Below are 22,566 nucleotides of genomic sequence, written 5' to 3' on the forward strand. Positions count from 1 at the left end.
CAAAAGAATTCATGACCATTTAGTGGTGTTCAACTTTTGACATTTTGCGGGAATAATTTTGACCGCTTAAGTTATGAAAAAGAATTTGTCAACATCTTGCAATAAGAAATAAATTAATTCACATTTAAATATGAAATTGAATGGTAATAGAACCGTAAACAACCTTCTCCTTCTTGCCTTTATTGCCTGACCTCGGTTTCATTTATTTCCCTGAACTTTTTTCAATGTTGTAAGCAAAATGGCTGCTCTCCGCAAACTTTCTCGGGTTTTGTTGACAAAACCGATTTTAAGAAATAAACCATGCATACAGAATCAGACAAGGTTGTCATCATATTTCCCTATCGATGATAATATGTTTGGGCTTACAGATGAACAAAAACAGGTAAATGTGGCATGACACTTACTTTGATTTTGTTTTATAAGTGTGAAAGAGGTCAAACTCGGGCCAGGGGTCGTGACTCGTGAAATAGTTGCAATGCAATATCTTTTTTTGAAAATATACCTTACATTTTTTTTAAACCACTCTAGTATAACAGTTAATAATATGAAATTAGGCAAAGCCTATGAACGGGGAAGTCGTTAATAATTCCTTTCATTCTCTCCGTTTTAAAGGTGTCATTCGGTATTACATGCACCGCTTTCGTTTTCACTCGGAACACTCGACGATTATCATTTATCCGAAAAGTTGAGATTTGTTCCGTTATTGGAATGCGCTGCCTATTATCATTGAGTTACATTGTAAATGGCGGCGCCCGACTAGAACTGACACTCAAAATTTCATATAGAATTCTATATATTTTTTAATTGCTTTTTATTTGATTTTATTTTAAATATTCACATGTAGTCTATAGCCGGGCAAGCCAAAGCCCGGACCTGCTTCGCGGGCCCGGTCTTTGACTTCCCCGTATGAAAAAGGCAATCGTTTCTTTTACAGTAAGATTGCTTAAAATAATCCTTCATTTTTACTTTACATTTTCCGTTTTAAAAATGTCATTTGGTATTTATACACTGCTTCCGTTTATTCTGGTTCCCCCTTCGGGCCCTTCCTATTATGGTTCCTATATAAATGCGCAGGACACCAGTCTACGCTTCTGTTTTCAATCCAAGTACATTGGCTTTTACCGTTATCTTGTAATTTGAAAAGTTGCGATGTGTCCAATTTGGTACTTTGGACGAAAGTTTTCAAAACCATCACTTAACAGGTACTCACGTTACCGTAAAGCTTGCTTTGCGAGCAGGCCCTTTGGGCCAGCGCATCGAGCTCGCTATTATTGGAATGAATTAAATTGATCTAAGTCATTTGCTGAAAAAACAAACACTTAAAACAACAATTGAACAGCTAAATAGATGGGACTTGAAATTTGAATTATATAACTCCTACTGGCATGCGAGCAGTTCCAGTACAGAATCAGTGCCGGTATTTTTCGTTTAAACGCTTGATTTTTATTTGCATTCTTCAAAAATTGATATCAAATCAAGCAGAAGCATAAACAAGACAAAATTTAAGTCTGAAAAAGGCAAAGCCTCCAAGCGACTTGATTTACTTTTACTGTGAAAAAGTATTAAATATTTATTCATTTCTATTTCACATTTTCCGTTTTAAAATTGTCATTCCCTATTTTATACACTGCTTCTGTTATTCTGGTTCCCTGTCCTATTATGGTTCCTATAAAAGTGCGCAGGACACCAGTCTACGCTTCTGTTTTCAATCAGAATTTCTCAGCTTTTATCGATATCTTCAGGGTTCCCTCTGGGTCAAAAATAGTTTGCGCCACCAAATTCGCCAATCAGAAAAAGTTGGAGCCAATGGCTCCAAAGTTGGAGCCAATAATTCTGCAAGGGAGACATGCCTATATTTGCTAAGATATGCTAGCAGTTATATATCATTATGATTACAAACACATATATTTATAATATTTCATTTTATTACAGCTGCACATGTTTATTTTCTAAAATATAGACATACTATTATGTGGTTTTCAAATTCTATTTAAATAAATACACATGACAGCATAAATGTAATCAAGAACATCATGTTAAGTTAGTCATCCTGTTTTCCACCGTTTTGCCAGTATAGCAGTTCTTCTCACAGGCTGGACTGAGCCAAGATCTTTCCCAGCTTCTACCCGACAATCTGGTGATCTACAGATACAAAATAATAAAAATAAAAAAACAACATTACTATAAATTGACTTCATCTTAAAATCAATGAGAACAAAATATGAAATAGATACTAAGTATTTTTAACAATGAAAAATATTGTTTATTTTAATAGGGTTTGCATATGAATAGACACTTCAGCCCTTTACAATCAGATATGAAAATATTAACATTGCAGTAACAGTGGCTTTAGATCAATCATTAGTGAAATTATTCTTTTAATTGTCATCCGATTTAATATTCAAACTGTAATTATTTGAGTCAACTTACCTAAACAACATCACGGACGATCTTTAACTTCTCTGTTCGCTACTAACACCTGTTGACCACACATGTAATTATCAGTGCTCCAAGTCGTAAATTGTTCCAATTAACAAATTGCCACTCTCATCTTCACATGTTCCCAAAGTGTCACACAATTGATGACATAATTGATTATACGGTACCGATAAACAAACTAATAGCGCGTGACCTTTCACATTTGGGCCGCTTATGTAATTGACGCGGCCGCTTATGACATTTAAGTGTACTAGTTGTCGGATGCTTTTATCTTACGTTGGCGCCACTTAAATTCGCAAATTAAAGATTTTATGCGCCAGAATTAATATTTTGTCGCATTTGGCGCCATTGGCGAGCGACAGCGGGAACCCTGATCTTGTAATTCGCATAGTTGCGATGTGTCAATTCGGTTCTTCGGACGGAAGTTTCCAAAACCATCACTATCTAGTAGGTACTCATGTTAACTTAAAGCTTGCTTTGCTAGCAGGCCCTTCAAGCTAGTAGCTCTTCAAATTCGCTTTAAAAATATTTTGTAACAAATCACTTTCACCATGCGTTGTCAAAGTGTGACGTTGTTAACTTTAGGGGATTCCATCCTTGAACGCATGTGCAACAATACTTGCATTGAGGCCTGTTAAAGGGTATTCCACTAAGATTATCTGTGTACAGATAAGTAGACAATGCTATATAAACCTGTTTCATTATCAGAATTTTGACCTGTATTACTATATTAAATAATTTTATGGCTTTATATCCTGAATAACATCTACCTAACTCTGGAAAAATGGTCTCTGTAACACTTATTACTGAAAAATAGGTCTGATATAACAAACCATATAATTATGATGGGTTACCTTTTATGTACGGGAACTACAAAATAATTTATAATTTCGGTGCCCATATCAGGCCTCATAACTAAGTGGTTTTCTATGTTCAGTTCCATAATGTGTGTGACGAGCCAAACTTCCCAAACAGCCGGAAAAGGTCCTGTTTTACAATGATGACTGCTTTTTCACAACTGTTCCAATTGCAAATTTTTGAGTTCGGTAAAAAACAACTTTAGTCAATTTTGAATATGACCTAATATTGGCAAAAATTAGCTTATAAAATCAAATGGAAGAAAAAATTAAAAATTCTACCTGAACAGATGTTTTTAATTTTGCTCAGTTATCTATGAACCAATGGCTTTTTTGCCCCAGTTATCCATGTTAATTTCATTTTCCACTTTCCCCCCAAATATCTGCAAATTTAAAACCATGGGCTTTTTACATTTTACATACATGATGCACCAATGTTCTATCGTACTGTAGTAATGTATCTTCATTTTATGCATTTCCTAAGTAGGTACAATTAACCTTATTCTAAAAGTTTAAACATGTATATTTTTAAATTTCATAATATGGCAGTATTAAATGGTCAATTAAATATTTGTCAAATTTCTCGAGTCCTTACTTGAATTTGATGAGTACCGGTAAGTTGATTTAGGCTATCCTTTTTGGCATTGTGAGTTGTTGTCAGCTTCTACAAATAGCAGACAAGTATTGAATTTATTGACCTTAGCAAAATTTAATAGTCACAAATTTGTGAAAAATAAAGTATTGTCCCTTTTCTAAATATACAGAGTAGGTTATCTCTTTTCTGCAGCTTGAATATTTTCACTTTCTACATTGTACAAATAGAGTTGACTGTTAATGAATTTAATGACCAGTACCAAAACTCTTGACACTTTATCAACATTTTCAGTGTTCATGATGTCAGCAAGCCTCATTGTTAATTGTCTGTGATGCCAGGCTTTGTGCTTCTGGGTGCATGTGTGTCTGAGAAACATCTTCTTGTACTTGTATATTTCAGTTAAGAGAAGCAGTTTTCCAATTTACACAGAAGGAATTGGCACCAAAAGCTGATGAAATTGATCAATTAAATTCTTTTCCTGATATGAAGGTAAGATTTATAGTTCACATTAAGTAGCATTTAGAATATTTATCAACATGAATCTTGGAAAACTTGGTTGAAAGACAAGGGGCATTATTCTTTTTTTGGAGTAATGGCCCTTTTTAAGTTTTTGTCAGATTACTTACCATTAGTAGGGTGATTTCAAAATTATCAAAGCTATCATCTTGAAACTTGCAATACTTGATAATCATGACAAGGCAGTGTCAGTTGCAATACAAGGGAGGTTACCGGTATTCAAGATTTTAAGAAGTGACCCCCTTTTTAAAGTTATAATATTTATAAAAATTGGTTATTGATTTAAAAAAATGGACAAAGAAATCATTATTTGCAGTTCTTATCTAGGTCTACTGCAAGCAGTTTAAGAAGTTTATTGTAACTACTTAACAGTAAAAGCAATATTTGATATTCACCTGTCATATGACATTACTCCTTAATGCAACTATGTTTCATTATTTTTAGTATTTGTTAGAATTTAAAGAAAACAATATAACATTTTCAGGACTTTTGGAAGAAGTGTGGTGAACTGGGTTTACATGGAATTACAGCTCCAGGTACTGTATTATAACCTTATGTTGTAAGTTTTAATCCTAAAATGAGTGTGCAATCCTACAGCTTGTCTATGGAAGGTTTGCAACTCTATGTATGTGCCATTCATGAGTGAAATAATGCGTAGCGAGGTATGGTCAGTTTTTTTTTCCAAGTAACTGCAACAGTTTGCGAATTTACTAAAAAATCTACTTGCAATATCCACTGGCATCTTGCCAATTTGCCTGTGGAAAGTTGTGACTTAAAGCAGGAATACAGATTCATAATTATGTTGATACAATAATGTAGTTTTTTTTCTTCAGAACAATATGGCGGATCAGGAATGGGTTATGTTGAGCATTGTTTAATCATGGAGGAAATGTCACGTGCGTCTGCCAGTATTGCCCTCAGTTACGGTGCCCATTCTAATCTTTGTCTTAACCAGATAGTCAGGAATGGAAGTGAAGAACAAAGATTAAAATACTTACCTGATGTATGTAGTCTTCTTATATATCTTTTCTTTTGTCTTTCTTTTAATATATTGTTTTAATGCCTTGGTCCTGTTTAATGAATTTGTTTGTCATCTGGATACAGACTTGATCTCAAAATAATTTGCCAGTTATTTTGTTTCAACATTGGGGACATTTTTATGGCTTTAAAGAAACTTTTCTATTTTAATTTTCTTTTTTTTTCTTTCTTTTTAAAAAAAAAACCCTTAAGTAAACTATTTTAAGAATAAAAATTCATATTTGCTCACATAATTTCTCAGAAATCAAATTCAGACTATGAAAATGATAATTGAGCCGCGTCACGACAAAACCAACATAGTGGGTTTGCGACCAGCATGGATCCAGACCAGCCTGCGCATCAGCACAGTCTGATCAGGATCCATGCTGTTTGCTTACCAACTCTATTACATGTGGATAAACTGACAGCGAACAGCATGGATCCTGATCAGACTGTGCGGATGCGCAGGCTGGTCTGGATCCATGCTGGTCGCAAACCCACTATGTTGGTTCTGTCGTGACGCTGCTCATATGTATTGAATTGATTCTATTTTCATTTCCCAAACATGATTAGCTGATATCAGGTGATAAAGTTGGAGCTTTGGCCATGAGTGAGCCGAATGCAGGGTCAGATGTTGTTTCCATGAAACTACGTGCTGATAAACAAGGTAAATTATGACAGGTAGATAGTTATTAGTTATTCTACAACAACTCTCTCCTTTTAAAGTTGTTATCTTTTAATCTAAACCAAAAAGATTGTGTGTTTTGGTGCAATATAAGGACACTACTTTAACCATGCTTGCAGCAACAGATTCTACCCATACAAACAGTGAAGTCCAAAATCAGTCAGAACATAAGTGCTATAAGATCATGGTCAGCATTGTTGGCTATTCAATCTGTATACAGGTATATTTAGAAATTTTCCTAAAAATGATAAATCGTTCTGTGCTGAGTGAGAGATGGGACAGTCCATTTGAGATATCAAGGTTTGTCAGAGTGAAGGCCAGACTGTCAGAGTGAAGGAGTTACAGGTTATCTTACTGAATAGAATAAACAACTACATGGATGCTTTGACTATATCTTAATATTTAACTATTTTACAGGAGATTATTATGTATTAAATGGCAGTAAATTTTGGATAACAAATGGTCCAGATGCCGATGTTCTGGTTGTGTATGCTAAAACAGATTTTAATGCTGATAAACCACAGCATGGTATAACAGCATTTCTTATAGAAAAGGTAGGAACTTGGCTGAAATATGTTATAATAGATATACAGCATGCTTTATCTGAAGTGGTCTTCAGTGGTGTTTATTTTGATACTCCGTAATAGGACAGTTGCTATTTATTTATGTCTCTACACAAACTAAGCTTGTTTTGCCTTTTCTGGTATCCTTTATAGTGGCTTATTTGTACAGTTTAACAACTATGAAATACTTGTTTCTCGCAGCTAAGGTTTGAATCCTGTTGAATTATTTTGTGTTGGGAAGCTATATTGCTAGTATGCCCACCATTGTCTGAAATACATTGTGTCTTCATTCCTATGGTAAAGCCGGGATGTTGCTAAGAGTTCATCAGTTTAATACAGTATATGGCTTTATACTGAATAAAGAAAATGAACAGAAATAACTTATGTAGTGGAATTACATGTTCTTCGAATGAGTCAAGCTCTGTTTATTAATGTTTTAAACATACCAATACGTGGCAGCCAAGAGGCTTATATCTGGTCACATTTTACTGACTTTGAGGTTAGGCTGGCTCTGTCATGGTGGCTGAATAAGTTACTGTAAACAGTCAAAGTGTAACTTTATAAAAGAGTATGAAATTAACATAATACACATTGAGAATATTGGAAAAGAGACAATTACGTTGGTAAAAGTTATTCAGCCACCGGTATTTTCCTGAAATTTATGTTTTTAATGCTGTTCAGATCTCTCTTTTTCTTTAGAACTTTATAATTCTAAATTCAAACCTTCCAAAGGGGAGGATGGGGCAACAATGTTAACTTCTACCTATGCAACGGTACTGTTTTAAGAAATAAGGAAAAATAAAAACGAACAAATTTTCAAGAAGCTAGAAATATTCAAGAACTCCATTCTTCTTTTAACCTGTTGATATGAAATTGTCCTACATTATTATGAACATGACATGTATTGCTAAACTTGTAATACTGATACATAAACCTTGTCACTGGACTGATTTATTATAGGATATGGCAGGATTCAGTACGGGTATTAAGCTAGATAAACTTGGTATGCGGGGCTCAAACACTTCTGAGTTGATATTTGAGGACTGCAAAGTTCCAGGTAAGATGGCCGTATATACTCAGGGGTTATATAAAGGAAATGTAGTGCCGTGTGTCTATTTATAACCTTGAGAAGATGGCTTTGACAGAATTGTCAAGACATGATGAACATTTCTTCTACTATTGAAGTTCTAAGATACAATGTTTAGAAGAGTTTAAGTGTTTATGGGATCACAGGCAAGTATGAGAAACTTGACTCTCCCTGCTGTTATCTTTTTTATGCTTGGAAGTTATCTTGCAAGCTAACAGAAGGTCAGTGGTTCTAACCTTAGTCGCAGGTACCCTCTTGTATCTGAAATGTTGCAAGGAGTGACAGTTGCTTATATAGGACACATGACTACTTGTGTAATGATCCAAACATTGGCAGTATGGCTTATGAAAATAGAGAATAGAAAGTTGATGTCGGGATGGAGAATGTTTATCCAGTGAGCAAGAAAATGTATCTTAGCGTGTTTTTACTAGCCAAGATTCACTTATGCAACAAACCTGATAAACTTTCTCCTATCCCATCATCAACCATGTATTCTATTTATCCTGCTTTTATCAACTTTTATTATGTTGGTTTATTATTATTTAAACGATTTTGGTCTTACATTTATTACCGATAAAAAAGCTTCTACCTGAATTTTTTTGCCGCTTACCGTGTGACGTATAATGACTGGAGAGAGATAGTTTTACCTGGCAAAGCTTTATCCAGCTGATACATGTGATATAGACAGTAGCAGGATAAAAGAAGAATTTTTAGCTCGACTATTCGATAAGAATAAGTAGAGCTATTGCAGTCACCCGAGCGTCGGCGTCGGCGTAACCACTTATGTTAAAGTTTTTGTAATAGTTCAAATATTTTCAAAGTCCATAGACATATGGCTTTGAAACTTTGCACACTTGTTCACCATCATGACCCCAACCTGTACACAGGAGGAGGTAACTCTATCAAGCATTTTGACAGAATTATGCCTCTTTTTCGACTTAGAATTTACGTTAAAGTTTTTGTAATAGTTCAAATATTTTCAAAGTCCATTGACATATGGCTTTGAAACTTTACACACTTGTTCACCATCATGACCCCAACCTGGAAATAGGAGGAGGTAACTCTATCAAGCATTTTGACAGAATTATGCCCCTTTTTCGACTTAGAATTTACGTTAAAGTTTTTGTAATAGTTCAAATATTTTCAAAGTCCATTGACATATGGCTTTGAAACTTTGCACACTTGTTCACCATCATGACCCCAACCTGTAAACAGGAGGAGGTAACTCTATCAAGCATTTTGACAGAATTATGCCCCTTTTTCGACTAAGAATTTATGTTAAAGTTTTTGTAATAGTTCAAATATTTTCAAAGTCCATTGACATATGGCTTTGAAACTTTGCACACTTGTTCACCATCATGACCCCAACCTGTAAACAGGAGGAGGTAACTCTATCAAGCATTTTTTTTACTATCAAGCACTAAGAATAGTCGAGCGTTGCTGTCCTACCGACAGCTCTTTTTGTTTGTTATAATTACCAGAATTAATTTATTGTTTGTTTTAATTTTAACATGGCAGTTAGTCAGGTGTTAGGTTGTGAGAATCGCGGTGTATATGTGTTGATGTCTGGCCTTGATATTGAGAGGGTTATAGTAGCAGTTATGGCAGTAGGGTGAGCTTTACACAGCAGACTGCAGATTTGTACATGAATTACCTTTTTCTTGTCATGAAACCAAAAAATTACACTGAAATATTTATTTATCTTGATACACAAAAATTTGTGTCATGGCAAGAAATTGGTTCCTTTACAATTAAAAATTAGTTCCTTCGATGTACCCTTAGATATTGGCAGCCCTTATCATGTACAAGTTTTTATCACATAAACCGCGGCTCAGGAGTGTAATAAAGCCATTTAATAAAAACGATATTACACTAGACGATATTACACTAGTGTAATAACACTTTGACGTGACGTCATTTGCATTATAAACATAGAGGATATTGAATGAGTGTAGGTTTAATACTAAATTTATTGAACGAGTTGAATAAAATCATATTATGCGAGCCTCTGGCGAGCATAATATTGTTTTATTCAACGAGTTCAATAAATTTAGTATTGAATCTACACGAATATAATATTCTATTTATCACATATATAAAATAAGAACGGTAAACTGTTATCAAGAGTCATTTTTCTTTGACGCGCCTACAATGTAACGCTAACATTAGCTCGCTTTAGCGCTATATTTATAGCGCAAAGGACGTGACGTCAAAGTGTTATTACACTAGTGTAATATCGTCTAGTGTAATATCGATTTTATTAAATGGCTTTATTACACTCCTGCGCCGCGGTTTATGTGATAAATAGCGTTATAGCCCGCTAATGTTAGCGTTACACTATAGGCGCATCAAATAAAAATGACTTATTCACAGTTTAACGTTCTTATTTTATATATGTGATAAATAGAATATTATATTTGTGTAGATTCAATACTAAATTTATTGAACGAGTTGAATAAAACAATATTATGCTCGCCAGAGGCTCGCATAATATGATTTCATTCAACTCGTTCAATAAATTTAGTATTAAACCTACACTCATTCAATATCCTCTATGTCTATTATCTAAAATATATACTTGAGCTATGTCAAACAACAATCAATTTAATCCTTCTTACTCTTGATGTATTTATCTCAAAAGGCGATTTTAATTATTTTTACAGTTGAGCAAGTATTGGGAGGTGAAGGGCGTGGGGTTTATGTTTTAATGTCAGGACTAGACTTAGAGCGAGGGCTTGGGGCGTCTGGACCGTTAGGGTGAGCAGTATTCTCAATTAACAAGACTGTTTTATGCCTTTTTACTTAAAAATTCCTTACACAAAATATATATTATAAGTATTTTGTCTAACCCTAACTTATAATATAAGAAAATGCAAGTGAAGTTTAACCCTTATTCAAAATGTACCTAAATAAAAGTATTCTAGTAATTGGTGCTTTTATGATATTATCCTCATAAAAACTATAGCTACAATAGCCTTTTGTGTTTCTTTTGTGGCTGAATGTAAGGTGCTTAATTCTAAAATCAATAGTTCATGGCCTCACAAGATCAGGGTGGACAACTCTTGCTTTATATTTTACTCCTCTGTTATGTGTAATGCTCATGTTCTGTATGTAGAAGCTAGATAGAAATATTCCTGTCATGTAACGCTTTCACAGCAAAATTTTGGTACTGGACTTGCCCTGCTTTGAATTTCGGAAGTGTTCATTGTTATTTTAAAGGGATTAATAATCCCGCAATTTCACATTTTTCGTGAGATTTTCCAAGACCATGTTCCGCTGTATCTTTTGTAGTTGCGGTCTTGTTGGATATGTGTTACGGTATCAAAAGAAGTAAAGAAAAGGTATTTGCAAAATATTAAATAACCTAAAGATTAAGCAGATGTAAATTATTACTGTTATGGATGAAAATGTAAACACATATGATTATATAAAACAAGATGGCGGAAATCGGCCAACTTCAAGGGCCAATGAATCTCGCGCAGATTGCAGATCTAGATAAGAAAATGCTCTAATTTTAAAGCTTTTTAACCCTAATATTATAAGTCTCTGATAATGCTAAACTTTGGGAAGTCAACAGTATAGTCTGATAACACTGCATGGGTAATGCAGACTGGAATATCTGTATACTGGTGGCTTTAGTTTGTCCATATTGCTGCTAGCATTCAATGATTTAAGCATGGAAGTTATATTAATTTGGTTTGTTTGACATTATATAATTAGAAATATAGTATGTAAAGATATCCCTATTTGCCTTGCACATGCTAGAAAAACTGCAGCATAATTTATGTGCTATATAACCCTCTTACATCAAGGTACAGAGTAAAGGAAATGTGAAATATCAATGGTTATTTAAATACGATTGTGTTTCTTTTGAGATTTTTTCAGCAGCATTTACATAAACTTCATTTATTACAGGCGGGGGCGGTGGGAGTGGGGGTGTTGATATTTTCTTCAGTATTTGGAAGGGTAGTTGATGAAGCATTATTTCTGAACTCAGGAGTTAAAGTGTCAATGTTAGTTCTATGAACCTTTTTCCCTATGGCAGTTTGGTTAACAACTTTATTTTTATGCAAATATTTGTGCACATTGAAGGAGACATGACAGGTTGCTGATGTAAATCTGGTTTGTTCTGATACAGAATCCAAGAGCATTTGTTATGCAACTATGTGCCCTAATTGTTACATAACACTGTTAGAATTAATGAATTGGTGTTGAAAATAAGCAAATACAATGTAATAGGTTATTAATTGCAAATGTACGAAAGTGAACTATCTAGAGGAGTCATAGCTCTTATACATTGTATATATAAATTTTGTTGGGATGGGGCAGGTACTTAAATAAATATGGACTCTCTACTGTGATAAAACATTTTGATATTTCACGCTCGTACTGTTGATGTCTTTCCTTTTAATCCTCGTATTTTACCTATTTCTGTCAGCTGATCATATGCTGGGGGACATGAACAGAGGAGTTTATGTGTTGATGAGTGGTCTTGACATAGAAAGATGCATTCTTTTCAGCGGACCATTAGGGTAAGTGTGTGCATGACATGGCTTGAAGTGGGCGAGAATCAATCATAGTTTTTTGTATAACAATCATGGGGTGGTTAATAAATAATTACTAAGCAGATAGGCAAAAAGAGTTTCATTATCAAAAGCTAATACAATTAATGAATTATTATCCCCTTATTTTTCCCGGTATTTTTTGGAACATGGCAATTATGTTTGGGATTGCCAATGGGAACTGTGCTGTGAAAATTGTCAACTTGCATTCCAAATTGTAAATGCTTATAAGTAAAAAAAAGGAGATTAATATTTGATTTCTTTCTCTTATTTTATGTATACAAGTATTTTGGTCAGTTTTTCCCAATTTGTCTGAAACATAAAAATTCCCAATTCTAAGGATTGGGTCATGTTCCCAAAGTGCTGAGAAAAAATCCTGTATGCTTAAATCACTGTTAATCATGAACAGACCCAGTGAAAGCAAGTCTGCAAAAAGTTTGTTTTCATTATTCTTAAGTGATCATCCCATTTGAGATAAATTTTTCCAAATCTCTATCATCAATTTTAGTGTCAAAAGATAAAAAGTAACATAAAGATAAAGTTCATATATCCCTTACATTATCTGCAACCTTTACCCAATACTTAAAATATCTACCCAAATCTTGCAACCGTAACCCAATTCCTGCATTTTAACCCCATTCCATCAACCTTAACCCAAATCCTACAGCTTTTACCCAAATCTTAAAACAATCATTCAAATTTATTTCAATTTAAACTTTTTTTAAAAACTTTAAAAAAATTTTTCCCCAAAACTTACCCTAAATTCATTTTTGTAAAATTTAAAATTTTTTATTGTCCCTTTTTTCAAATAGCTTTTTTCTGGCCCCTCTCAAAATTTCAGTTAACCCTTTTTAATTGAAATATTGCTTTCCCATATGTGATTTTGTGTTTTTCATTATTTAAAGAACAAGCCTTTGGCAATTTAGGCTTTCCGTGTCCCTGTTTTAAAATGTGACTCAAAAATAGTAACCCCAAATTCCCCCTAGCACCAAATTTTTATTTCCCCTAGTGCAGAAAAAGGGTTTAGACTGGGAAATTTTGAATTTTTATTTCCCGCACATTTGAATTGAAACCATTCCCTAATCTGAGACAAGACTCTGAGACAAGACTCTCAAAGTTGATATCTTATTTCTCTACCTAAAAATATTTTGTGTTAATGCAATATAAGGACATTATTTTGACCCTTAATCTGCTGGCAGGAACAAATTCCATCATGCTATGATAATGATCAGCTGTCTAATCAATTGGTCTGCACTGTTGGTTATGATAAATAATTCAGTACATATTTTGATATCTCCCTAAAAAAAAGAATTGGTTTGTCTGGATTTAAAGATGGGCAAGTCCATATTATATTTATAAGATATTTAGCTTGGCAAGTGTCCAATGCATTCTTAAGTATTATCATGTATCTGAAAATTCTTTAAAAAATATGTTACTGCTTCTGCAGCAAATTCTAAAAAACATGATTCATGTACAAAATTCAGTTTTTTCCCTCCCAAATGAAGTTACTTATTAGCTCGACTATTCGATAAGAATAAGTAGAGCTATTGCAGTCACCCGAGCGTTAGCGTCGGCGTAACCACTTATGTTAAAGTTTTTGTAATAGTTCAAAATATTTTCAAAGTCCATTGACATATGGCTTTGAAACTTTGCACACTTGTTCAACATCATGACCCCAATCTGTAAACAGTAGGAGGTAACTCTATCAAGCATTTTTGACAGAATTAAGCCCCTTTTTCGACTTAGAATTTACGTTAAAGTTTTTGTAATAGTTCAAATATTTTCAAAGTCCATTGACATATGGCTTTGAAACTTTGCACACTTGTTCACCATCATGACCCCAACCTGTAAACAGGAGGAGGTAACTGTATCAAGCATTTTTTTTACTATCAAGCACTAAGAATAGTCGAGCGTTGTTGTCCTACCGACAGCTCTTGTTGAATTTGCAACTTGTAGCTACATACCAGTATTTACTTATTTGTGACATAAGTTTAATTAAGAACTTGCAGTTTAATGATGGAGTTGCTTTTAATTTAGTTAAACTTTACTTTTGATATTTGCATTAAAATCTAATTTTTCATTTAGTATTGAAAAAAAACTAGTCTGGTCTTTTTAATCACTTTGTTTGTAAAATGTATGTTCTGTAAAATAATTTTTATTTTTATTTTTAATTACAGAATAATGCAAGCATGCTGTGATGTTGCCTTCAAATATGCTCATGAGAGAGAATGCTTTGGTGAGAAAATTGGGCATTTTCAGGTAAGATTTCAAACGGTAAATTATGTATATAATGGTGCAAATTTTCAGGCATTTGCCTGAATATCAGTTTTTTTCTTCTCTTGAAGTATCCCTATTTCTATATAAAAAAAATTGAAATAATACAAAATTCAGGGTTTTCATGCTTTCTGATATTTTCAACTTGCACCCATATCATACACATATGTATATAAAGTGATACACAATTCTATTTAGGTTCGGTAAACCATTGTTTCCTTCAGGAAGAAACTCAAAACCCTTTGCATAGTACTGGTTTGTTCCAGGAACTGATTTTTTTTTGTCCTATAAGCTTGTAGCTTCATATACAAACTAACTGAAATTACTTCTGTATGAACTATAATGCTTGCTGACCATAAGCATAACAAATATAATAACATTGTAATATAACAGTAAACCTGTTTTATAAATGACAAATCTTCAGGTATTGTCCAATGTTATATGTTGAAAAATACAAATGAAATTTATTTCTTTATAAATTTTAAAGTAGCCAGTGAAAATGAGAGAGGGCGCTGGAAGGGGATTCTTTATTTTATGTAACAGTAACTAGCAATACCAGATAATCAACCTGTCCGTTTTTTGTGTCGCCTCTACGGAGTAGTGGCAACATATAGGGATCACTTCTCCGTCGTCTGTCCGCACAAATAGTTTAAGTATATGAGCTAACTAACGGTAAACTGGGACAAAAGAGAACAAAGGACTTCATTCCGTAAATAATAGTTAGCTCATAAGGAAACAATAGTTAGCCCACAAGGAAACAAAAGAAAAGAACAATAGAAATAGCTCATAAACCTGAAAAATTGGTACATCCGTCTGTCCATCCGTCACAAAACTTGTCCGGACTACTCCTCATAAACTACTGGTGCAATTTCATCCAAACTTTACAGGAATGATCAGTACCAAGTCTAGTTGTGCATATTGTCAGCATTTTCTGGTTCAATGATTTTTTATGCTCCCCGAAAAAATTTCGGGGGAGCATATAGTGGCCGCCTTGTCCGTCCGTCCGTCCATCCGTCTTTCCGTCCGTCCGTCCGTCCCCTTTTCTTGTCCGGGACATAACTTTGAAACAACAAGAGGTATCAACATGAAACTTTGTAGGTAGATAGATCTCATTGAGTAGGTGTGCAGTGCACAAGAACCGTAACTCTGCCTTGCCTAATTTTTGAATTATCCCCCTTTGTTTATTTTACACTTTGAACTTTGTCCGGGACATAACTCTAAAAGTATAAGAGGTATTAACATGAAACTTTGTAGGTAGATAGATCTCATTGAGTAGGTGTGCAGTGCACAAGAACCGTAACTCTGCCTTGCCTAATTTGTGAATTATTCCCCTTTGTTTATTTTACACTTTGAACTTTGTCCGGGACATTACTCTAAAAGTATAAGAGGTATCAACATGAAACTTTGTAGGTAGATAGATCTCATTGAGTAGGTGTGCAGTGCACAAGAACCGTAACTCTGCCTTGCCTAATTTTTGAATTATCTCCGTTTGTTTATTTTACACTTTGAACTTTTGTCCGGGACATAACTCTAAAAGTATAAGAGGTATCAACATGAAACTTTGTAGGTAGATAGATCTCATTGAGTAAGTGTGCAGTGCACAAGAACCATAACTCTGCCTTGCATGATTTTTGAATTATTCCCCTTTGTTTATTTTACACTTTGAACTTTGTCCGGGACATAACTCTAAAAGTATAAGAGGTATCAACATGAAACTTTGTAGGTAGATAGATCTCATTGAGTAGGTGTGCAGTGCACAAAAAACGTAACTCTGCCTTGTCTAATTTTTGAATTATCCCCCTTTGTTTATTTTACACTTTGAACTTTGTCCGGGACATAACTCTAAAAGTATAAGAGGTATCAACATGAAACTTTGTAGGTAGATAGATCTCATTGAGTAGGTGTGCAGTGAACAAGAACCTTAACTCTGTCTTGCCTAATTTTTGAATTATCCCCCTTTGTTTATTTTTACACTTTGAACTTTGTCCGGGACATAACTCTTAATGTATAAGAGATATCAACATAAAACTTTGTAGGTAGATAGATCTCATTGAGTAAGTTTGCAGTGCACAAGAACTGTAACACTGTCTTGCCTACTTTTGGAGTTATTGCCCTTTGTTCATTTTGACACTTTGAACTTTGTCTGGGACATTACTCTAAATTTATAAGAGATATCAACATGAATCTTTGTAGACAGATAGGTCTCACTGGGTGGAAGTGCAGTGCTTAAGAATCATTACTCTGCCTTGCCTTATTTTGAAGTAATTGCCCTTTGTTTATTTTTACTTTTTGACTTTTGACCTGGACATTACTTTAAAACTATTAGAGATATCAACATGAAACTTTGTAGGTAGCTAGATATAATTGGATAGAACTGCTATGCTTAAAGAACCTAAACAAAGCCTGGTCTAATTTTGGAGTTATTGCCCTTTGTTCATTTTTACACTTTGACTTTTACCTGGGACATAACTCTGATATCATCAGGAAACTTTATAGATAGATAGATAGATCTCATTGAATAGAAGTGCAGTGCAAAAAAACATAACTCCGCTTTGCCTAATTTTGGAGTTTTTGCCCTTTGTTCATTTTTTTTTATACTTTCCTGTGTCCAGAACCTTCTCGGGGAGCATCACCCGGTTCAACCGGTTCTTGTTGTCAGAGTTATGGCCCTTTAATAATTTTTATTTTTAAAGTTTGTCCGGACTACTTCTCTTATACCACTAATGCAATTTCAATGAAACTTTACAGGATTGATCTGTAGCTCAAGTCCTTGCGCATATTGCACGGATTTTCCGGTTGAATGATTTTTGGCCAAGTTATGGCCCTTTGCTAAAAAGGTGTTTTTTTCTGTGTGTTGCCAGATACACAAAAGCTTGTCCGGACTACTCCTCATAAACTACTAGTGCAATTTCATCCAAACTTTACAGGAATGATCAGTACCAAGTCTAATTGTGCATATTGTCAGCATTTTCATGTTCAATGATTTTTGTCAGAGTTATGGCCCTTTAATAATTTTTAATTTTAAAGTTTGTCAGGACTACTTCTCTTATTCCACTAATGCAATTTCAATGAAACTTTACAGGATTGATCTGTAGCTCAAGCCCTTGCGCATATTGCACGGATTTTCCGGTTGAATGATTTTTGCCGAGATATGCCCTTTGATAAAAAGGTGTTTTTTTCTGTGTGTTGCCAGATACACAAAAGCTTGTCCGGACTACTCCTCATAAACTACTGGTGCAATTTCATCCAAACTTTACAGGAATGATCAGTACCAAGTCTAGTTATGCATATTGTCAGCATTTTCCGGTTCAATGATTTTTGTCAGAGTTATGGCCCTTTAATAATTTTTATTTTTAAAGTTTGTCCGGACTACTTCTCTTATACCACTAATGCAATTTCAATGAAACTTTACAGGATTGATCTGTAGCTCAAGTCATGGCACATATTGCACGGGTTTTCCGGTTGAATGATTTTTGGCCGAGTTATGGCCCTTTGATAAAAAGGTGTTTTTTTCTGTGTGTTGACAGATACACAAAAGCTTGTCCGGACTACTCCTCATAAACTACTGGTGCAATTTTATCCAAATTTTACAGGAATGATCAGTACCAAGTCTAGTTGTGCACTGTCCGTCTGTCTGTCCGTCTGTCACAAAACTTGTCCCAACATGAAATTGGCCCATGTGATCACTGATCGCTCTTGTTCATAGTGGAACAGTTAGCCACACCTTTTCCATTCATTGCTAGGTCAACTGCTCACAAACAGTATCACAAACATAACCATGTGTTCTTTTTTGCAAACCAGGTCAACCAGTGACTATGTATTATCTCAGAGTAGCATTTGGATAACAAGTTAGCCAATTTACATAACACTGTAAACACTGGAAAGGTCCGTTGGCTGGCAACTTGTCTTATGGAAAGCTTTAAAATTGTCACTTGTCAAATTTATCTCTGTTTTACTATCTTGAAATGAACTGAAAATAATTTATTCAAATATTCTTTACGAAACACTTGTTTGTAGTTATTGATTGAAGAAGTATTTGTTGGTCAGTAGGCAGGTTAGTTAAAAGTTAACTTCGTTGCCCGACATATTTCTCTCAACAGAATGCTACCTGACATATTACTATTGTTATTATTTCAGATGATCCAGGCTAAGTTAGCAGACATGTATACAACATTAAGTGCAAGTAGATCCTATGTTTATAATGTTGCAAGGTCACTGGACAAAGGTCATATCAATCCTAATGTAAGTGTTGATGATACAATCTCCAATTTATTGACATTTATACAGAAGTAAAACATGGTTTTAATTTCATTATGAAGTTTGTATGAGTATTATATTTTCTGTAGGCAAAACAAATAATGAAACAGTACTGAATGAAATGTTAAAGATGAACAATTATCTGTGTGAATGTTATCAACACTGATAATTTACCTATATTGTAGTAAGACAATCCTAGCCTGTGCGTCAATTCAGCCTAATCACACTTCATACTAGTAGCTAAGTACCGGTTATGTTAGATTTTTGATACTGAAACTTCTTAAAGCGGCCTTCAGCTTTTCTCAAGATTAAATATGTTTATTTTTAAATAAATTGTTTCATCAAAAGAATTAAGATGTATGTACCTTGTACAGTGAAATTTGCCAACAATAAAATTCATAATAAGGAAACCCCATGATAAGTGGTATTTGCCTTTACTGATCGAATTCCATTTTTGGAAACAAATGTCACCGATGCGTTATAAATAGCTCTCAGAAGACTTAACAGTGATATAATGCACTTTTCCAAGATAAAATTACTGAAATACTTAGTTTGAAACAACAAAGAATTGTTTTTAACAGAAAATAAAAGCCTAAGGTCGCTTTAAAATACCAGTTACAAAGAGAGGCAAGTGCTAGTACTTACTTAGCATGTTCAGGACAGACTTGTTAAGTATTCACACTTGTCTGAAGTGATCTTAGTTAAATCGAATTCGAATCAACTGTGGTTATACTTCACTGTATAGACAATAATCTGTGTTTTTAATTATTAATTGGGTAAATTTTAGTATGACTTGTGTAAATTTATCATTTTAAATTTTTGTTTTGTTTGACAGGACTGTGCTGGTGTGATACTGTATACGGCTGAGGCGGCTACACAGATGGCATTAGATGCTATACAGATCCTAGGTATATTCTAAACACTATAAGACCGCGTCTTTTTAAGTATTTTTAATGTCATGTGTCAAAAAAGAGCAGTCTTATACTGAATTGTGACTAGTTAGTTTAAGTTAGCAGCATTGTGTAATATATATCAATTATATAAAGGCAAGTACATGTACTTGAAAAGTGAAATGCTCCCAGGACTCCTAATGTAAAATTTTTCATGGCAAACATACAAGTATTAGCATATATTTGAACCTGCAAATCGATGATGTCCGGCCAGGCTCTATACTGATTATTCTCACGCTCTCCACATTATTCTCCTATAAAAAGTGTAATGCTCCCAGGACTCCTAATGTAAAATTTTTCATGGCAAACATACAAGTATTAGCATATATTTGAACCATCTAATCCACGATGTCCAGCCAGGCTCTATACTGATTATTCTCACGCGCTCCACATTATTCTCCTATAAAAACAGTTGAGGACATTATTACACAAATTATGCATGGCATGTGCTGTCAGATATGACATCAGTTTACCAATTGATGTCAGGGAATTTATTCTACCAATTTTTTATCAATTTTCTTTTGTAATGGAAATAGATACTCGTTTTTCTTGCAGGTTTATCTTTCAAAATGCTTTGTGATAATATTCGTGCACATTTGAAAATGATTCATACATTATTCTACAACAAGGCACTCAAAATTGATGTCTATTTCCTAAACAATTTTCAACTTGATATCCCAAAATATGATTCTTAACAAACTGGCCAGAAAATGTAAACCTTGACAAGTCTAATTATCTAAAGTTTTAAGTTTGCTTAATGTATTATTTTCTGTATCCCAATATAGGTGGAAATGGATACATCAATGATTACCCCACTGGCAGATTTCTACGTGATGCTAAACTGTACGAGATTGGAGCCGGGACCAGTGAAATCAGAAGACTTGTTATTGCACGGGCAATCAATGCATACTATAAATAAACTTTGTGCTGTCAGTACTTTGTGAAAAATGTGTAAAGCAAATCAGTGCTAAATTAAGTCCATTTTGGTGAAAATGAAAACAAAAAGTGCTTTCTGAACTATGTTCTGTCCATTTAGTGATAAAATGTTAATCAGTCAGAGACTTTTGATATATAAAATACATGTATATGTACGAACACATTTTTGTGCGAGAAAAGTGTTAATCAGTGCTGTAAATTGATTTTCTTTATGAATTGATGATATTTATGCTTTCCCTAAATGACTGATGTGTATGTGAAAAAGAAAAAAAAAATAAGTTGAGGTCTTCTCTTTTAAATATAGAATAAATAAAATTTTGTTTGAAAAGTAGTGTAAATAAATCTATTCTTTTTTTGGTGAATGAAGAACATGAAGTCTATACAAAAAAAAACATTATAATAACTTAATTTGTATTGTGTTCTTGTTTTGAATATAAAATTATCCAGAATTTTTTTTAGGAAAAATAGTGTATCAATTAAAATTTCTTTTTGTTTGAAGAATAGTTTTCTGTATTATTATTGCTACTTGTTACTGAAAAGTCTTTTTAAATGCTTATTTTACAATTGCTAAAATAATGGTTTTGAAATTTTGTTACCATGCAGTATTGATTTGTTTATATGTGTGATGCAGGGTTCATCAAATTCTGTAAAAGAAATAACAATTACAATGCTTTTTTGTTGGATTTTTTCCCGTGAAGGCTACTTATGTTTTAAACTGGAATTTTGTGAAATTTACAATTTTTCTTTGACTTAAGGCCTCAACAGGATTTAGTTGTACAGCACTAATTAGAGATAAGATGTACAATTTTCAAAGCTATACAACACTTGCATTCAGACGGTAATTCTACACTGTAAGAATCATCTGAGGTTTCCCCTAAAAAGGATCCCTTTACATACTTTAGCTCAACTAAATACTTTTTCGCCATGAGTAATGATTGAAACACCTCCATTTAATATATATATATTATATTTTTAATGTGAAGCCTGACCGAGACTCAAACCTGGGACCCTCGGAATACGTACTGCGGCCTCTACTGACTAGCTATCTGGCCGCCTAGAAACTACCTCCCCTCCCCTAATTAGAGAACAATTCAATAACCTTGACATAATCATTTTCGGAATAATTTGGGGATTCGAAACATAACACAACTTTGGGTCTCCTGAAAAGTTTTTCAACATCATTTTTACCCCATCTTACTACTATGTTTACCTTTTAGCCCCAATTGTTCTGGAATTTCATTCATTACACCCATTATCAGGAGATAATTTGGTTATCTGTTACTTGTCATTGTGGGAGATCTGCAAAAAATCTGTACGACAAGATTTTCAAAATAGAACGTGTAGCCTAATCCTTACATCTAGACTTAAGGTTTCCGAAATCAAGAAATAGTAGCCTTCACACATTAAGATTTGTCTGTACATCTTAGTTTTTAATTGGTGTTGTACTTCAAAATCGCTACCGTCTGATGTTGAGGCCTTACTTTCCCTGGTACATGCCCCCACAGGTAATGCAAGCTATACCATTATTTAAGATGAGAAAAAAAAAGAAAATTAATGAAATTGAATTAGTGTTTGTTTTTATTCTTAGCTGGTACATACACAAGGAATTGGACAGCATTTTTTTTCTGGCAAGCTTTAAAAGAAATCAGACTTTCAACTTTTTATTATCTTTCTTCCATATTTATATTGGGGGGGGGGGATAGTCACTTATTAAATTTTATTTGTCTTGCCGTTTATTTCAATTGATTTTTACTGCTAACTTGGTGAATTTTTTTTATTGATTTTCTTCCGAGCAGTTTCAAGGATTTCAAATGTTAAATTCATAATT

At 33.9% G+C, this 22,566-nt stretch overlaps 1 protein-coding gene and 1 long non-coding RNA gene across 3 annotated transcripts; one reads left to right on the forward strand and one right to left on the reverse strand.

The window, feature by feature from the left end:
• Window positions 1-212: 212 nt before the first annotated feature.
• On the forward strand, window positions 213-21,582 carry LOC132721393 (isovaleryl-CoA dehydrogenase, mitochondrial-like). 2 transcript variants are annotated; one of them, XM_060705693.1, is made up of 12 exons: window positions 213-382; window positions 4,291-4,380; window positions 4,892-4,943; window positions 5,241-5,410; window positions 5,998-6,091; window positions 6,527-6,663; window positions 7,633-7,729; window positions 10,423-10,516; window positions 14,499-14,580; window positions 18,733-18,837; window positions 19,688-19,760; window positions 20,588-21,582. In XM_060705693.1, the coding sequence occupies exons 1-12, from the start codon at window positions 239-241 to the stop codon at window positions 20,719-20,721; spliced, it is 1,272 nt and encodes a 423-aa protein (XP_060561676.1). In that variant the 5' UTR covers window positions 213-238; the 3' UTR covers window positions 20,722-21,582. The 2 variants fall into 2 exon arrangements, with proteins under 2 accessions (XP_060561676.1, XP_060561675.1); XM_060705692.1 differs by lacking the exon at window positions 10,423-10,516 and adding an exon at window positions 12,198-12,291 and having other exon boundaries at window positions 214-382; window positions 20,588-21,173.
• LOC132721394 (uncharacterized) lies at window positions 1,908-2,815 on the reverse strand. The gene is made up of 2 exons (XR_009624458.1): window positions 2,431-2,815; window positions 1,908-2,142 (listed from the first exon to the last, which is right to left on the reverse strand). It is a non-coding gene; the product is annotated as an uncharacterized LOC132721394 (long non-coding RNA).
• Window positions 21,583-22,566: the final 984 nt, after the last annotated feature.

The sequence above is a fragment of the Ruditapes philippinarum genome, unplaced genomic scaffold, assembly GCF_026571515.1.
Source record: "Ruditapes philippinarum isolate M1 unplaced genomic scaffold, ASM2657151v2 ctg2716_1_1_1_1, whole genome shotgun sequence".
In the NCBI taxonomy this organism is placed as follows: domain Eukaryota; kingdom Metazoa; phylum Mollusca; class Bivalvia; order Venerida; family Veneridae; genus Ruditapes; species Ruditapes philippinarum.